The sequence below is a fragment of the Dryobates pubescens genome, chromosome 15 (genome assembly GCF_014839835.1).
Source record: "Dryobates pubescens isolate bDryPub1 chromosome 15, bDryPub1.pri, whole genome shotgun sequence".
In the NCBI taxonomy this organism is placed as follows: Eukaryota; Metazoa; Chordata; class Aves; order Piciformes; family Picidae; genus Dryobates; species Dryobates pubescens.
In genome coordinates, this window is record NC_071626.1 from 15,418,323 (window position 1) to 15,434,673 (window position 16,351).

The 16,351-nt window shown below is 39.1% G+C and overlaps 1 protein-coding gene across 6 annotated transcripts in view; it reads left to right on the plus strand.

Annotated features, from left to right (window-relative positions):
* The window catches only part of DGKI (diacylglycerol kinase iota), a 206,907-nt gene that overhangs the window by 122,374 nt on the left and 68,182 nt on the right, over positions 1–16,351 (plus strand). For 3 of the 6 annotated variants that reach the window (XM_054168160.1, XM_054168162.1, XM_054168163.1), the window contains 2 exons: positions 3,554–3,616; positions 13,486–13,586. In XM_054168160.1, the coding sequence (XP_054024135.1) occupies positions 3,554–3,616; positions 13,486–13,586 (164 nt within the window). The remainder of the gene's footprint in view (positions 1–3,553; positions 3,617–13,485; positions 13,587–16,351) is intronic. The other 3 variants (XM_054168161.1, XM_054168164.1, XM_054168165.1) reach the window with 1 other exon arrangement.

The window sequence follows — 16,351 nt, forward strand, 5'->3', positions numbered from 1 at the left end:
TTGTAGTACTGGAAAGAACAGACAAGGTCTCAGACACACCTTTTCTCTTCAGGTATCTTAAAGGCTGTCTGTCTTTCAACTGTATCATCAAATGGAAAATACTGCTTCATTTCAAACTTTGACTCTCACCCTGGAGAACTTGTTGTCATTTGCTGACTGTCAATCTGTTTATGTAATCAAAGTCTCCCTGGTTACTTCCAACATCCCTCTGCTCTGTTTAGCACTCTATGTTCTCTTGCTGAGACTAATGCTTTAAGTAAAAGCCCATATCTGTAATGTGCAATTCTTATTTGCCTGGAAAATACATAAGGTACACTCATATCTCCTGAGCAGTGAAAAATAGATGCCTGCCTGTGGGCAGTAATGCCCAATTTCATCCAACCACAACTACTCAATTATTTGCTAAAGCTAGAATTGAGTGGAGAGCAATCCAGGGCCATCTTTTTCTACACTGAGAGAGGCTAATGCAAATGTGAAAATAAAATTCCTAGTATTTTGATCTGGTAATTAACATGGTTAGGTTTGGATTTTGAGATCTGAATGTAAACTGTGGTAGGGAAATACAGATTCATAGTATATGCCAGATGTCAAGAGGATATTCTTTGTCATTTAGCTTGATTTGAATGTACTATAGTAGATGACATTGCTGCTGGCGTCCTTTGATTTGGCTGAGACTTTTGGCTGCAGACCTGTGTTTTGGGAGAATACAAGTAATCTCTGAGGAATTCTAATCTCAGCTTCACTCATCAGAAATGGTGTGTGCATGTATTTAGATCTCAATATAACTGAGTAGTATGTACTTTGCTCTCAAGTGGTAAAGGAGAAATGAGAGAGGAGTTGAATCTCCTGGCATGATAAAAAGTACATGACAGGTTAAAGGTTAAACTCCAGAAAGCAACTTCGTTTTGTAAGAAGTTCACTCAAGATGATGCTTATTTGCAGTATTTCACAAGAGAGAAAATTTTTCAATTAAATATATTTATCTACATATCTGAAGTTGATATCTGGAAAGTACTGTCTTGTTCCATTGAAATCTCCCAGAAGGTCTTATCTTTGACTGAATATAATAGACTGTTCTCTTATGACAGTCATCTGAATGTTAGATGTGTAAGATAAGTAAGTGGGTTTGGAGCTATCTCTGATTGTTAGACAGCTGGCTTTCAGCACCTTACCAGGAAGGTAATGAAAAAATTATCACCCAGCGTGATAATGTAAAGTTGCTATTATTATTGGCTTTGGTGTTATTCCTAGGTAAGGAGAGAACTAGGAATGCTCTTTGGAGTCTTAGCTAGTCCAGTGTCATAAGTAGGAAATACTTAAATTGAAACAAAGACTGTGTTTCTGGGTTTTTTATGTGCTCTCCTTTGTTCTGGAAGTTTTCAGGAGAGAGGATATAGAGAGGAGACTGATTTTTTTCTTTAATATACTTGGCTTACCAGGGGTTAATAGTGTTTTAAAATTGATGAGCCCATATGTAATGTAGCTGAGTGAGAAGAACAGAGGTGTCATGTTTCTCACACTTGGAAGCAGGAGGGCTTTGGAAACATGATTCTCCTCTGTAAAAGTTGCCTGTCCTCCTGGTTGCAACTGTTTTCTTCCAAAACCTGTAGACACTCCATTTCCCCACTGCTGCGCTTCCAGCACCTTATAGTTGCACGTATTACTTTGCGTGGTTCTATGCTAACCTTCAAGGTAGAAACTCCTTTACATTGAGAGTCTGTGTTTTACCTTTTACTGGACAATTTGCCTTTCTCAAGATGTAAAAGTTCCTAGAATTTTAATAAAATAAGTTGGCCATGGAATCAAATTAAGCAGCAAAGAATCTAGTTTTTCTGTGGGGCTACCTGAACAGAAGGAGCCTCCCTTTGCTGTTGACAGCAGAAAGAAAAGTGTTGTACAAGCTATTAGGGAAGAAGTAAATAGGATGTGTTGCATTTTGTCATAGCTGGGTGAATTACTGGGAATTAATATTTTATTTCACCATTTCAGCTTTTACTGCTGAATTGACTAAAACCAAAGTTCTTGGTGTATTATTCATGGGCTAGTGGCTGCAACTAGTGATCTCTGTTTTACTGTTTATCATGCATTCATTTTTATATTGTGATTTTTTTTTTTTTTTCAGTATTTCCTTTGGTAAATTTTTGCAGTTTTCATGCAACATACAGATTGTATGAGTGCTTTTCATGGTTTGTACTCTCCTGATAGCTTCAGCATTTTGACCTGCAGTGTAACACAGGAAATTTGGTGAATAGTTACAGCGCAGTACTTGTTTCTCCTGGAGGCTGTCTGAATGTAAAAGGCAGGTATAAATTTCTCCTCATCCTACTGTTCACTGTTCTGCAATGGAGCTAAATAACAATCCAATCAAGTCTTTCAAGCCAGAAGCAACTTTTTAAGTCCAAGGAATATACAGGAAAAGGTGATGTTGTTCACATCTGGTCATGGATGGAAACAAGGCCAGATAAGTGTGGGCTGAGGGGAAACAGAAGGTGCGTTTCTTTTTCCTTCATGTCTTTTCTGTTTGTGTAGCAAGGTCAGCAGACTCTGATTTTCTGAGAAAGACTGAATTATGTGCTTGCTCTCCTTCCTAAATAAGACTGACTTGCTAAGTTCTCCACTCTTGATCATAGTAACATGTGAAAGAGACAATGTACAGCTTGGTTTACTGTGGTCAAGCCATAAGCAAAATACATGTCAAATAAGAAGAGAATTTGCGGTTCAATTTTTCCAGGAGTCATTTACTGATTAGAAACTAGTATGCTGCTCAGTAATTTTCAGTTAATGGTCACTTTCTAAATCTCAGAAGAGGTTTCACTGCTCTCACTGGCTTTTAGTTTGGGTTAAAGAAGAATGTCCTGCATAATGGCAAAGGAGGAAGAGGGAAGAGCTTATACATAAATCATATTCCATATACTTGAGAGAAACAAAAGGACCATTTGAGTATGAACATTAAAGAGAGTCAGTCTTGGGAGTCACTATATATAAAATGCATGTTTCCCTAAGGTACATGACTGAAGAATGGGGACAACAATTTGTCACTGTGTATTCAAAGCCTGCAGTAAGGGTATTTTTTTTTTTTTTTAAATTTGGTTTAAATTTATTTGTTTTAGCATGAATGAACTAAAGTTGGACAACCTTTGGAGACAATTCCATACATTCAGATCTTGGCTTGGATGTCTGTTTGCATTTGTGGACCTGCTCCAGAGTCCTTGAAATGTTTCAGTGCCTGTGAAAAAATCCTGAGGCTCCTCTTCTTTCTTATATAGCCATGTGCCTAGCTTGTCATTGGTCCTCACCACTGTGTCTTTAGAAAGCTCCTGTGTGCCATGTAACAGTGATTTTTCTCCATTTGCATGACTTCTGTTGCCCTTATGAACTTGGAGCTCGGCATGTTTCTTCATTCAACTTTTATGTGACACATTCCTTTTGTTTCTGTTTAAATGTTGTATGTCTTTCTCTTTCTTTCTTCCACTCTCTCTCCTCTGTCTTTTTCCTTGTCTGTCCACACTGTGTGCTGCCTTTCTCCTGGCCACTCATTTCCTGCTGCCAATAGTATCCATAAAGTGCAGTCTGCTGACCTGAGGAGAGTCTCAGCTCCCCCCGATTCCTTCACTGTGTGAGTATCTGGCTTTTTTCTACTTAAATAGAGCCATAGTGTTTTGCTGCTACCATGTGTGACATTCAGCCAGCAGACAATGCAGTAAAATCCAGTGACAACTGGGATACAGGAGCTTGGGTGGCAACATGGCAGGTGCAGGGCAGCGGCCTCATCAGCAAAGGCATGGTTCCATAGTACCCAAGTAAGGTGAGCAGGTGTGTCTGGTGATGGTCACCAGGTTCAGCAAGGAGTCCAGCTTGCCAGACAAAGCCACAGCAACAGGCAGGTCTGAAGTTAAGTGCCAGGCACCACCCCTGGAAATAGTTGAGAGCTTTCCATCCTTTGTTTTTCATCAGAAACATACTGTGAACAAACTGTCATAAGCCACATCTCCAGATGAAGCTGATCAAAACAGCAGGGTAGCCCCACAGGAGTGGTGTCACGTTGAGTGCAGCTGTATTGAAGACAGAGACACCCTTACCCAGCTTTGCAATATCTTGATCATCAGCAACTCCACTGTACTAACTCGCTGGCTAGTAGCTAAATTTTCCAAGAGCCTAATGTCTCTTTGAAAATGTGGTGAATTGGCCCTTGAAAACACTTGTATTATTGTACGTTGGTATCTTCTAATGCATCCTACTTATGGAAACATGCTATATTTTGAAAACCTGCGTCCACAATTAAAGCTAACAACAACCAATCAACAAACCAATTAGAAAGAAACTAATAAAAAAAGCCCACCTGCTTAGCACCCCAACCCCTCTCCCCCTCACATCCAGACTACAACCCCAGCTTAACATATGTCAGCTCAGGCAGTGTAGTTTGTCTTCAGAAATGCTTGCTTATTGTTCAGCCAAAAAAGATGTGTTTTGCGTGGTGTTGGCATCCATTTTGTCGTTGTCCTTTGCCAATCTTATGGTGGTCATCTTTTCAAACAGGTTAGGACTATAAGAACATTTATTTGAAATACATGTTGAAAAATAACAGCTGTCAGAAGTATAAATTTGGGAATACAGAGTAGGCATGTAATTCCAAGAATTTTTGTGTCATAGAAGAAAGTGATCCCTACCCTCTGCTAAGCATTGGTGAGTCGCTATCTGGAGTACTGGATCCAGTTCTAGGCTCTCCAGTGTGAAGAGACATTGAGAGTGTCCAGTAAAGGGTGACAAAGATCATTAAGGTGACTCCCTTGTATGAGGAGCTGCTAAGAGTGCTGGGACTATTTAGCTTGGATTTCATCAATGTCTGTAGGTATCTCAAGGAAAGATACAAAACCGACAGAGCCAGACTCTCTTCAGCAGTGTCCAATGAAGTAATGGACACAACATAAAGCACAGGAGGTCCTCTCTGATGATCAGGAAAAAATGCTTTACTCTAACAATGACTGAGCATTGGCACAAGATGTCAAGAGAGATTGTGGAATCTCCATCTTAGTGATACTCAAAAGCTACCTAGACGTTGTTCTTGGCAACCTGCTCTAGGTGGCCCTCTTTGAGCAGTTTATGCAGCCGATGGCCTCCAGAGGTCTCTTCCAACCTCAACCTTTCTGTGATTCTATGACATTTCTGAAAGCTGCACGTTCCTCATTGTTATTTTGCAAGCAAGGAAGGATTTACAACTCAGTGTGCCTTATACCTGGGTCGTATTCGCTGTACACTGCTGTGGAGCAGAAATTAATAAACCAAACTTATCTCACCAATTCAGTATCTAAGCGAGCTTGTAGAAAAAAAGTTGAGATAAGCCTTATTGCTTAAACAGAACATTAAGCTGTGTATCTGGGAGAATGGGTATTGTTTCCAAGTTGAGGCATATCCCTTGGAAAATGACCTCCAAGTTTTGATACAGTTCATTTGAATGTCCCACTTGATATCAGATGTCAGGATAAGGCAGGAACAGAGCTCCAAACTAATTTGTGAGTCAAAGATGTTCTGTATCTTAAAAATCTGTAAAAATAGATTAAACATGCTGCTGCATCAGGGCTGCCTATTAATATGCCTAATAAATTAAAACAGGAACACATGAGATATTAGGGAAACTTGATATGGATTATGAGGACTCTGAAATTCAAGTGTTCCTTTTTTAAAGCAATGGGTAGAGCCTGCCTCAGATAAATTTCAGGATTTCTGCATTCAGGATATTCATGGGAATTTGGGACAGCCATAGTTAGCAGTCACATATGGTCTTTGTTGCAGAAGCAGTAGAACCACAGTTCTACAGTGTTATCCATTTAAAATGTTTATGCAAGGTGCATAAGTAAATACAAGTGTTGTATTTTTAATTGAGGCTCTTGTAAGGAAGCTGAAGACTTGTGTTTTCCTTCCAGCTGGATGTTCAGAGCTGAGAAAGATACACATGCGAGAACACATTTACATTGTGTGACTGATGCAAAGAAATTCTGCAAAATAATTATAATTTGAAAAATAAAACATTATTGACTTGCAGAGGTCCTGCCATTCTTTTACAAGCACAGTAAACATTGTGCATATGCTATGATTATTTCTTTTTATTACAAAAGCCACATAAATGAATACACACTTACCACTTTATTGGTAAATAGTTGGCTCTTTTTCCATAGAGTTTACAGAGTAATTGTTGCAGCAGAGTGTGCATATAAAACATCTGTGAATAGCAAAGGAGTAACTGGAAATAAATTTTGCTTTTAGAGATGCAAATGCAAAAGAGAATCAGCTTTCTTAGGGGGGCTATAGGTGTTGTCTATAGGAGAAGAGTCTAATTAAGAACAGTAGAAGACAATGTGTAAGAGAGAAAGTATTGGCGAATCTGACATGTTTGGAAGTATAAAGTTTGAGAGAGCTACAGCTAGCATGGGGAAGGAGTCTGACAGTGAAGCCCAGGATTCTACCTGGCACTTTGTCAGGTGTTTAAGTGTGTGTGCATAGCCTTTATAAACAAAACACTCAAGCACTTACTAAAGCAAGTGTGAAATAGTTGGCCATTGGAATGGGCTGCCCACGGAGGTGGTGGAGTCACCATCACTGGAGGTGTTTAGGAAGAGACTGGATGGAGCACTTGTTGCCATGGTTTAGTTGATTAGACCGTGTTGGGTGATAGGTTGGACTGGATCTCAAAGGCCTTTTCCAACCTGGTTAATTTCTATTCTATTCTATTTGTGAAAAAGGGTTTAGTACAGTTGGGTTAACCTGGCTTGTCTGTGTAACACCAAATGGAAGGAAAAAAAATAAAATGTGGAGCTTATATTTTTGGGGGTATTTTTTTTTAAGGTAAAGAGCTTAGCAAGAACTTTGCTTCAAAGTAGCAGTGGACTTTTGTGAAGCACTGAAATTTGTCCATCAGAAGAGGCTGGATGATTGGATTGAATTGTGACAGTTCTTATGTTTTAAGGGGATAAATGCTGTCAAAATTACACTTGTTTCATGCATCGTTTCCAAGCTTTGCCAGTGTGATCTCAAAAGTAAGATAAGTTTATTTTTCTCCTCTGACTGTTGCTGGTTTGTGTTTGGTGGTGTGGTGTTCTGGGTGTTTGTTTGTTTTCTTTTTTTTTTTTTTTTTTTTTTCTTTTCAGTTGGAACATTTAGATGCTTTTTCCTGTTTATTTCTTTTCCATGACATAGGTAATTCATTAATCCATCGTTGCAAACATGTCCCAGAGGAGTGTGGTGGTGTATGTTTGGGTTTGGTTTGTTTGTTTGTTTGTTTTCCCCTAAAGTTAATTTTTTTTTGCAAGGGAAGGGAAGTGGAAGCTTTCCTTTTCTATTTACTGAATCATATGAAAATCTGTATGTGTAGTCAGGTGTGGGCTGTATTGTGAAAGATCTGTCAGACATTTGTCACTGGATTCTGTAGAGCTGTTGGACTATTTATTATTTTAATCCATTCTCTGTGGACACAAGGTATAAGAAGTGGTTCAGAGGGTTCATAAGTAATTGATATAGGGGCTAGAGCATGTGTAATTTTAAGTCTGTCTTCCCAGCTGAACCAACCTGGTGGCATAGCAGAAATGTTATCAGGTTGCTGTGCAGCAGTGCCAGGCTTGGGCAGGACCTGGTTTGCTCTGCATGTTTTCTTTCCTGGGTGACTGGAGGCAGGAGCCTGTTTCTTATGAATCCAGCTGTGCTCTAAGTGAGCTGGCTGGCATCCTCTCACCTGTCGTGGGATGATTAATAGAGGTGAGAGGAGGAAGTGTCAGCTTCACAAAAAGCTGAGTGTGTTTTCTTGGTGAATAGAAGTAGATCACATTCTGCTGGTAACCTCAGAATAGGTGTGTCTGGACTTGGACCACAAATGATGGAATTAAAGAGATTTCAAAAAAAGAAGTAATAAAACAATGGAGGTCTTCTCATCTTCTCTCTCTCTCTCTTTTAACCTGTCAACCCCCTGTAGTTTTAGATTTTGTTATGTTTTAGTTTTTTTGTGGGGTGGTGGAAGTGTTGATAATAACATTTCTAAAACCCCCCAAATGCAATAGCTGAGGCATAGAAGGGTAAAAATAAAAAGGCATACTTTTTTTGCTAAGCAGGTTGATGGGTAGTGTTAAGTCACTTCACCCTGTAAACAGTTTGTCTAGCATGATGCTGCTTGTTGAAGACTTACCCCTGTAAAAACGAGTGGTTCTCATTCTGCTGTATAACCTATAGTACCATGAGATGGATAGCTTCTCACAGAACACTGGATTTTAAAATCATAAAAATCAAATTATTTATTTACATTAATGAATTTCTAGAAGTTTTACAAATTTCCAGAAAGCCTGCCCTTTTCCTTGCAATAGGAATTATTCAATAACTAAGTAATGATAAAATCAGCAAGCCTCCTGCAGTGAGCAGGGACATCTTCCACTAGATCAGCTTGCTCAGAGCCTTGCTGAGCCTGACCTTGAATATCACCAAGGATGGTGCCTGAATTAGCTCCCTGGGCAACCTGTTCCAGTGTTCCACCACCCTCATGGTAAAGAACTTGTTTCTGACATCCAATCTAAATCTACTAATCTCTAATTTCAAACCATTGCCCCTCGTCCTATCACTATAGGTCTTCTTGTAGACCGCCTTCAGGTACTGGAAGGCTAGTATTAGGCCTCTCTGGAGCCTTCCCTTCTCCAGGCTAAACAACCCCAGCTTCCTCAGCCTGCCCTCGCAGGAGAAATATAATTGTCTGCATTCATGTGGAAAAGCCACATGCATTTTCTCTGATAATAAGTAATGCATTTTCCTTGTACTGTTCAGCCACTTAGCAGCTAAAAAGGGGAAGAAAAGAATCCTTTGTTACTGAAATTGAATATTATTTTTGATGTGAGTGGAAAAATTTTGAGAGGACCTCCTAACATTTCTGTAGAATCTTTCATAGTTTGTTCTACATGAAAAATATGCAAGTCTCATTTGGATTGTTGCTTAATAATGCTCTGAATGTGCAATTCTGGTTCATCAGTTAAAACTAAATATCGTAACTAGCCTACCTATGCCTCTGCTTTGAGAAGGTTGATATTTAGGCTTGTGTTTAAATGATACCTTTATAGCTAATGAACATGAGTGAACAGAATGTTTCAGCTGCCTTCAATCTCTATTTATGGTCCCATGGGGCATATGACCTTTAGGATTTAATTCAGTGGATTGGTGTATTTGGGGAATGAGGTTCTTAATTAGATGCTTTAGGAGGTAATGGAAGTCATTCATCTGTACCTTTAGATTACTTTTCAATGACTATGCAATATACCATTTTGAAGAATAATAGGGGTAAGAAATTAAAATATTTTAGGTTGAATTGTGGTGGAGCAATCTCCCTGAATATACTTATAAACTGCATGCTGCTCTAACTGGAAGGTTCTTTTTCTTCCTCTCCTTACAGCTGAGCAAGTTGTTTCATAGAGTGTTAAGAAGCATCGTTTTTTATTGATATTGCACTAATGTTTGCTTTCAGTGACATTCATCACCCTATTATTAGCTTTTATATGGGCATGCTTATGTACTTAATCTTTGTGGTTTCTGAATATGCTGCGCTTGAACAAGATAAATTATGCAACTGGTCTAATATTATGGATTACTATACAGTATCTGTGAAGACTGCAGACGTCTTGATAGTGAAAGTAATTTTCTCAGGTGCAAAATACTTGGTGTGGGGTTCGTGAGTTCTGTGAGTGAATGAGTTAATTAGTCCTGGTGTCAACTGTCAGTGTGATAGCATAAGGAATGAATGTTCACATAATGAATTTTAGAGCCAAAGCTATGCTGAGTAGGTATTAATGTCAGCCAACAGCTGTACTCTGACAGCATTTGCAAGTAAAACAGAAGCAAACCCACTGGACTTCAATGACTGAATAAATGGAGGGGTTTTTTTTAGTATGTCTGTATATATAGATATTGTGTATATATTCATACACATATGCATTTAAGTTATATTATCTGTGCCTGGACCTAGCTAGTACATAAAAGCTCTACCTTGTAAAAAGGACCCCTGAGCATTCCTGTTTCTGGTAATTATTTATTTTGTACAGAAAGGCGTGTTTTTCAGTGTTACATTTTTATGACTAATATAGTTAAACTTTTAAAATGGACAAAAGCCCAAATTTTGTTTCTCCAGAGTTGTATGGCTTGGCACACACTGCCTGCTTATGTAGTAGCAGTGCCTTGGCTTTATAAAAAGGTGGTGAACAGGAGGGACTAAAAGGAGAACAGGAAATTCTGGTGCTTGATAGCTGATTACCCTCCCATACCTGGCACAACAGAGCATAGCTTGTCCTCCAGTTTCCCGATACGGGCATGATCTTGTCCTGCCATGCACCAAGGAACATGAGAACAGTCTGTGTGTAAGGAGAGGGAGTGAAATTGTGAGTGGGAAGTATTAAAGACCTCATAGCTGTAGTGAGTTCTGCACAGATACTGCAGAGCTAGAAAAACACATTAAACATTAATCTTTTAAGCTGAATGATGCCAGTAGGTTGCTGGGGGAGCAAGAGTGATAGAATCCAAGGAGTGGTTGAAAGACAAGTATCACTCAGGTATCTGCTGTGGTAGATCTAAATCAAGGGAAAAAAAGGAGTTTGTGATCTTCTATTAGGAGTTAAAATTGCAGTTTTCTTCAGGAAGATGCAAAGTTCCTGTACTAAAATATTTTCCCTCAGTTTGGAAGGTAGCACAGGGTCACGGAGTGGAAGGGGAGGATCTGGACATCATACATGGATGAGCTCTGTAACAAGGAAAAAATGGAAAAGTGCACATAGGTGGAGGCTGTGGTGTGGCTCTGGCTTGAAGGACAAACATTTGTGCTGGGCTGAGTAACTTGCACAGAAGTATCAGGCTTTGACCAACTGGTTATTTTGAACTGGGGATTGGAAAGGATAGTTTTTATGTAGTTCCTTCTTGGGTTCCTCAAAGATTTCCGCAGAGTAGCACAGATTTGGCTTGGTTTCAGGAGAAGCAACAGTTTGAGAGAGCTCTTTTGGGTTGGGTATACATTTGGCTTAATTCAGCACATAGCGAGGGTGGCTGTTTTTTGTGGCATGGTTGAATGTTGCAACAGAAATAAACAGCTGAATTCTGCAGTCTTCCTGTGCCTTTTCCTTCTAGCTGAGTTCAAAGAAGTAGAGGTAATTCATAAGCAGTTCCTCACTGACACCTGACAACATTCCCCAAGTTGCAAACTGTTCAGCTGGAAGGCTGAGCTACCCTCCTCATAATGTGCTGGCAGAAGATTATGGTAAAAGCAACACAGCTTCTGCCCATGTTGCACTAGTGCATAAAAAGCTTCACTTTTCAGAGCTGTCGATCTGTCATTTTCCTGAATCATAGTACATGCAGTGAATCATTTCTCTTCTCTCCTCAAAGACTATGCAATTAAATTACCATGTTCTGACTTAAATATTTTCTTTTTCTTTTTTTCTTGACTAAACCCAAAGTCTCCCACGATTCTAATTTTTGAAACTTGCAGTTTAAAGAAGTAGGAAGGGAACACATAGTTCCTTAGAGCATGTTAATTTCACAGTCAGCTATGTGACTTTTAAACTTGTTTTAAAAAGAAAAGAAAGAGAAAACAGTGTCAGAGGCTGTGAGATTATGTTCTTGTTCCACTGTGCACCTTTCCCCTCCATTGGCAGACACCCATCTTCTCTGGGTTGCTAAGCCAGCCTTGGAGCCTGCAGTTGGAGAGTACTGTTGTTTAGGGCAACATAGTGGCACCTTAGTTACCTCTTCCTGAAGTTGTCCTTGAAGTTACCATCCCAGGTGTCAGCTATCAAACTGTAAAAGATAATCTTGAATATGGGCAATTTATTGCTATCTTGGTGTACTTTGACCCAATAGTCCTGGTCAGTCAGCACAGGGAAACATAGGGTTGCCTGTATGCTTCTGTCAGTCTTGCTACCACTGTTAAGCACTCTTCCTGTATCTTAAGTTCATTTTCATCACTAATACAGAAATTTCTATTCAGAACATGAGTTCCTTCAGTGCAGCTCCTTCTACCATGTTGTCTTACACTCCAGTTTTGGAGTCACCTTCAATTTGGTATCTTTTATCACTTTTAAAGCAAAGAGGACTTGTGCAAATAGAGCTTTTTTCCCCAACTGGAACTTGATTTTCGATCTTTATTTTCATTTGTGCCAGAGCTGTTCATAGCAACAGAGAGAAAGCATGCAGTAAGATAACACTGAAATAATTGCTAGTTACAGTCCTAGTGGCTCTACCAAGAGATAGCTACAAACCCTGTGCTTTGTTAGATCTACAGTAACTACAGTTTGGCTACAGTATTTTCTAGCCAAAAAGAAAATTGCTCACTGGTTTAAAAAGAAAGAAAGAAACAAACAAGCTGTCAAGTTTACAGTTGTGAGATGTGGCTTGTCCTGCACTAACAGTACAAATGCTGTAGGACGAGTACCTAAAGTTGAGGCAAAGAAAGGAGCATTTATGACAGTGTACAGTGTTTTACATTTAAAAGGAGGAGCGTGCCTTAGGCAATAGTACCACTGGCAAAGTTCTGTTACTAACTAGATTAGAACAGAGAAAATAACCTTTTGGTGGAAGCACAGAATGAAGAATGTACTATTAACTTACCCAGGAGCCAGTTCCTATAGGACAGACATTCACTTTCTGCATTATAATACTCAAGTTATCTACCTTGCTTTAAAAGTGAAAAAAGCAAATGTGGCCAAGTTAATTTTACTTAGATTTCAGCTAAACTTACAAAATCAAATAACAGGTTGTGGTAAGGTGGAAGCCGGCATGAAATCAAAACAAAGCTTTTCAGGACACTTAAATATACAGACAGGCACCCAGTATGTAGAGAGTTGAGGTATCTAAAGTTGGATCAGATCTGTAGAAATGATATTTTTATACTGCTGCTTGCTTTTGAAAGCCCTCCTGGGTTCTCCACGTTGGACTCTCTGCTTTGGTAATCCAATTCTTAGCCACAATTCTGTGCCCCATTTCTCAGAACAGAGATAATGAATAAGGATCCTGCAGGAATGAGAGTGGGTATTCTCAAGGGCAAAGGATTGGTTATCCTGAGAGACTTCCCAAGATAGTATCAGTGTCTTGAATCACAGCCTGGCAGACCTGCTAGCTGTGGTAGGGCCCTAATGATGTACAAAAAGGCAAACTGCAGAGGGGAGGGGCAGCTACATAGAGACTACAAAACTCAGAAAAACCTTTTCAATTCCCGACCACACAGCCAGCAAATGAGACTCTTGATCTTGCCTGTCATTTCAGGTGAGATCCCTATATTGTTGTGCAGTGGGTAGTTATAATTTTAAATATATTGATGGGGCTGTGAGCAGCTGACATTTTTGAAGAGGCTTTCTCTTTTTTGATCTTTCCCTTCCCCTTTCTTCCCCCACCCCCCTCCGAAAATATTAAAATCACATCCTGTTTTTGTTTTGCTCTTATGTGGAACATTTTGTCTAAGAAGCTTCCTTCTTTTCTTTTCAGTCCTCATTCCATCCCAGATCGCCTGCGGATCAGAGTGAACAGAATTAATTTACAAGAATATGAGGGACTACATTATGACAAGGAAAAACTCCGTGAAGCTTGTAAGTTGGAAGAAACCAGGTTGTAGATGCTTTTGGTAGAATATTCTGTATAAACTAAGGGGAAAAAACCCCAAACACCTCAAAAAAACCCCCCACAACCACACACCACCACCAAAACCCATAAACACAGGGTCAAGCATACATTTGGATGAGTTATATGGAATTTGTTTTTCTAGCTGTGCATATGCACATACATATTCTGCCTATAAAGAGCATATGTAGAGAATTCACATCTTTCCTTACTTACTATACCTTCTGCTAATTGATTTTATTTGCTGTAAAAGAGGTGCTTTTCACACCTGTTTCATTTATTTGTGTATTTGTGCTTGTTCTAATGGGTTTCTGCTAGTGTACGAAATTATTCTAGATTTTATGTTTAGCATCAGATTTTAAACTGAATTGGGGCCTGTGATAAATTTCATATTGAGAATATGTTCTGACCCTGAATGTGCTTTATGCACAGGTGCATTTATCTTTGCTTCCCCAGTCCCTTATTCTTTAACAACCCTCTGTTTTCCACATAAGAGAATAATTACTGTTTTGTTTCCTCATGTAATGGTTAATTGCCATGTTCAGTGGTAAGTCAAAAACAGACACCGGTTGCTTTGGCAACATTAATGATGACAATCCACACTTAAAAATGGAGTTCCTTTCCTTGGTGCCACATGGAGTCATTAATCAATGAGGGACAAAGCTGCTTGTGATAACAATTTAATAGTTTTGTTCATGCATCTGGCTCATTATTCATATTAAATTACAAGCATGAATGTTTGTTGTGCAACAAAGCTTTAGCTCCCTCTGTAATAGATAGTGCTCTGGTAATTAAAGAATGACAATCCTTTTAATTGCTTTGCTTATCTTACTGTTGGAAGATAGTTAAACTGTTTCACTCTCCTGTAGTCCCAGTCTTTATTCTCCCAGTTTAGCAGCTCTCCTTCCAACAAAAGACCTGAAGTCTCTTAAATTTGAATATAGTTCCTAACAGCCTTTTCTGAAGTTTCTGTTAGTTGTTTTTGTTCATAAAAGCAATCAAAACTTTCATCACTGGACTGAATTTTAATGGATGAGGATTATGGCTCTCTGGAGAAGAATTTTCTTCAAGTTTTAAACTGAGAATTTGACTTTGAGTAGACTTCAGGCCATACTGCACCCACAGAAACAATTGGTTCATTACATGGTGCTTCCTGTGATTTCATACTTGAGGAGAGCTATTCTCCTCCACCCTCACAATGGATATAAATTTTATGTATGTACATTCAGTATATATTATGTAGTCCCTAAGAGCCTTTTGCATCTTCTGACACTAAATATACAACTCTTTATACTGTAACTGCAGTTGTAAATGTGTATTTATATTCTTTGTTACCTGCAAAAACCCCATAATGATAACATTTTTTAAAATGCCACAGAATGATCTAGAACCTCTGAGATATGGTTTTAGATTTCACATACATCTGATCACTTGCTGGATGTATACATAAGAGGTTTTCTTTCAAAACATAGATTTTTGTCCATCAAGAGTTAAAATGATTGATTTGGGGCATTTGCAGACCACTTACAGTAAGACTCATGTCTGTTTCGAGTTGCCGTGTGGCCATCTTTATAATGTAGCATAGCAGGACTGAAGTATTGTCCCCAGACTTTTTTCATTAATTTCTTTTTCCTATCTGTCCTTATTTAGCTGTTTCAGGAATGCTTGTGCATGAATGCTTTTACATTAAAATACGGAAAACCAGATATATTCCCATCACCAAACAGTATCTCACCTTACCCTTTCCAGTCATTAGAAATGTCCTGTGTAAGGACATATAACTTACAGCATATACTGATGATCATCAGCCTACTTCTGTGGACAGAGCTTGAGCATCTCCTATAGGAATTGTCCAGCCTTTATTTTTCAGGAGGCTGCTCTTCATTTTAGGACTCTGGGTGATGCTGATTACAAGTAAAGAAAATTATGTATGGGAAGAAGAGTACTCTCCAAACAGTCAGAAACCAAAACCAAACTGTTTTAAATATTCTAGCCAGCTTCTTGAAATTTGTGAAGTAAAACATGGAAAATCCCTGCAGGTCACTGAGCATAGCTCTCACAATTTTTTTTTCCTGTGACTTACTGCAAAATGCTTGCATCGCTCCTGGAAACTGAGGCATAGCCAGCCATCGAGCTACATGGTTACATTAGAGTACTACATAACTCATTTGGTTTTGCTACTCATAATTTTTTATGAGAAAAAAAAGGCTGGAAAATCACATAATTTGCCCTTTGAAGAAGAGTAGATAGCCATTTAGATTGTGTTTCTGACAGATGTCACATATTTTTCTCATGACAAGTCTATGGATTTGTGCCCATCTGGCTTGTCATATGCTACATACTTGCATGAAATAAGCATGCTGTCTGTCCTCATCAGCAAATACTTTCATGGAGAATTGCCAGTAAAAGTTACCTGGCTAAAGGGGGAGGAGGCAAGTGCTGTGGGTGGCCAACTGATTCTTTGGTTAAAAGAGAGTGACTGGGAGGGGACGGAGAGTGGTGATAAATAAATTTCCGTGGCAGATGAATAGCTAAAATTTCATCAATCTGAATTAAAGGTTTGAATGCAGATAAGACTTGTGCACTAGTAAAATACAAGAGCACTTGTACTGGGCCTTGTTTGTACAAGGCCTGAACATGTAGGTGGGGTTAGCATCCTTCAGCATGGCTGCAGCTCTCAGGTACCCGTGTGTCTCACTGGCTGCTTGCAGAAAACTCCGTTTATGTATCTGTC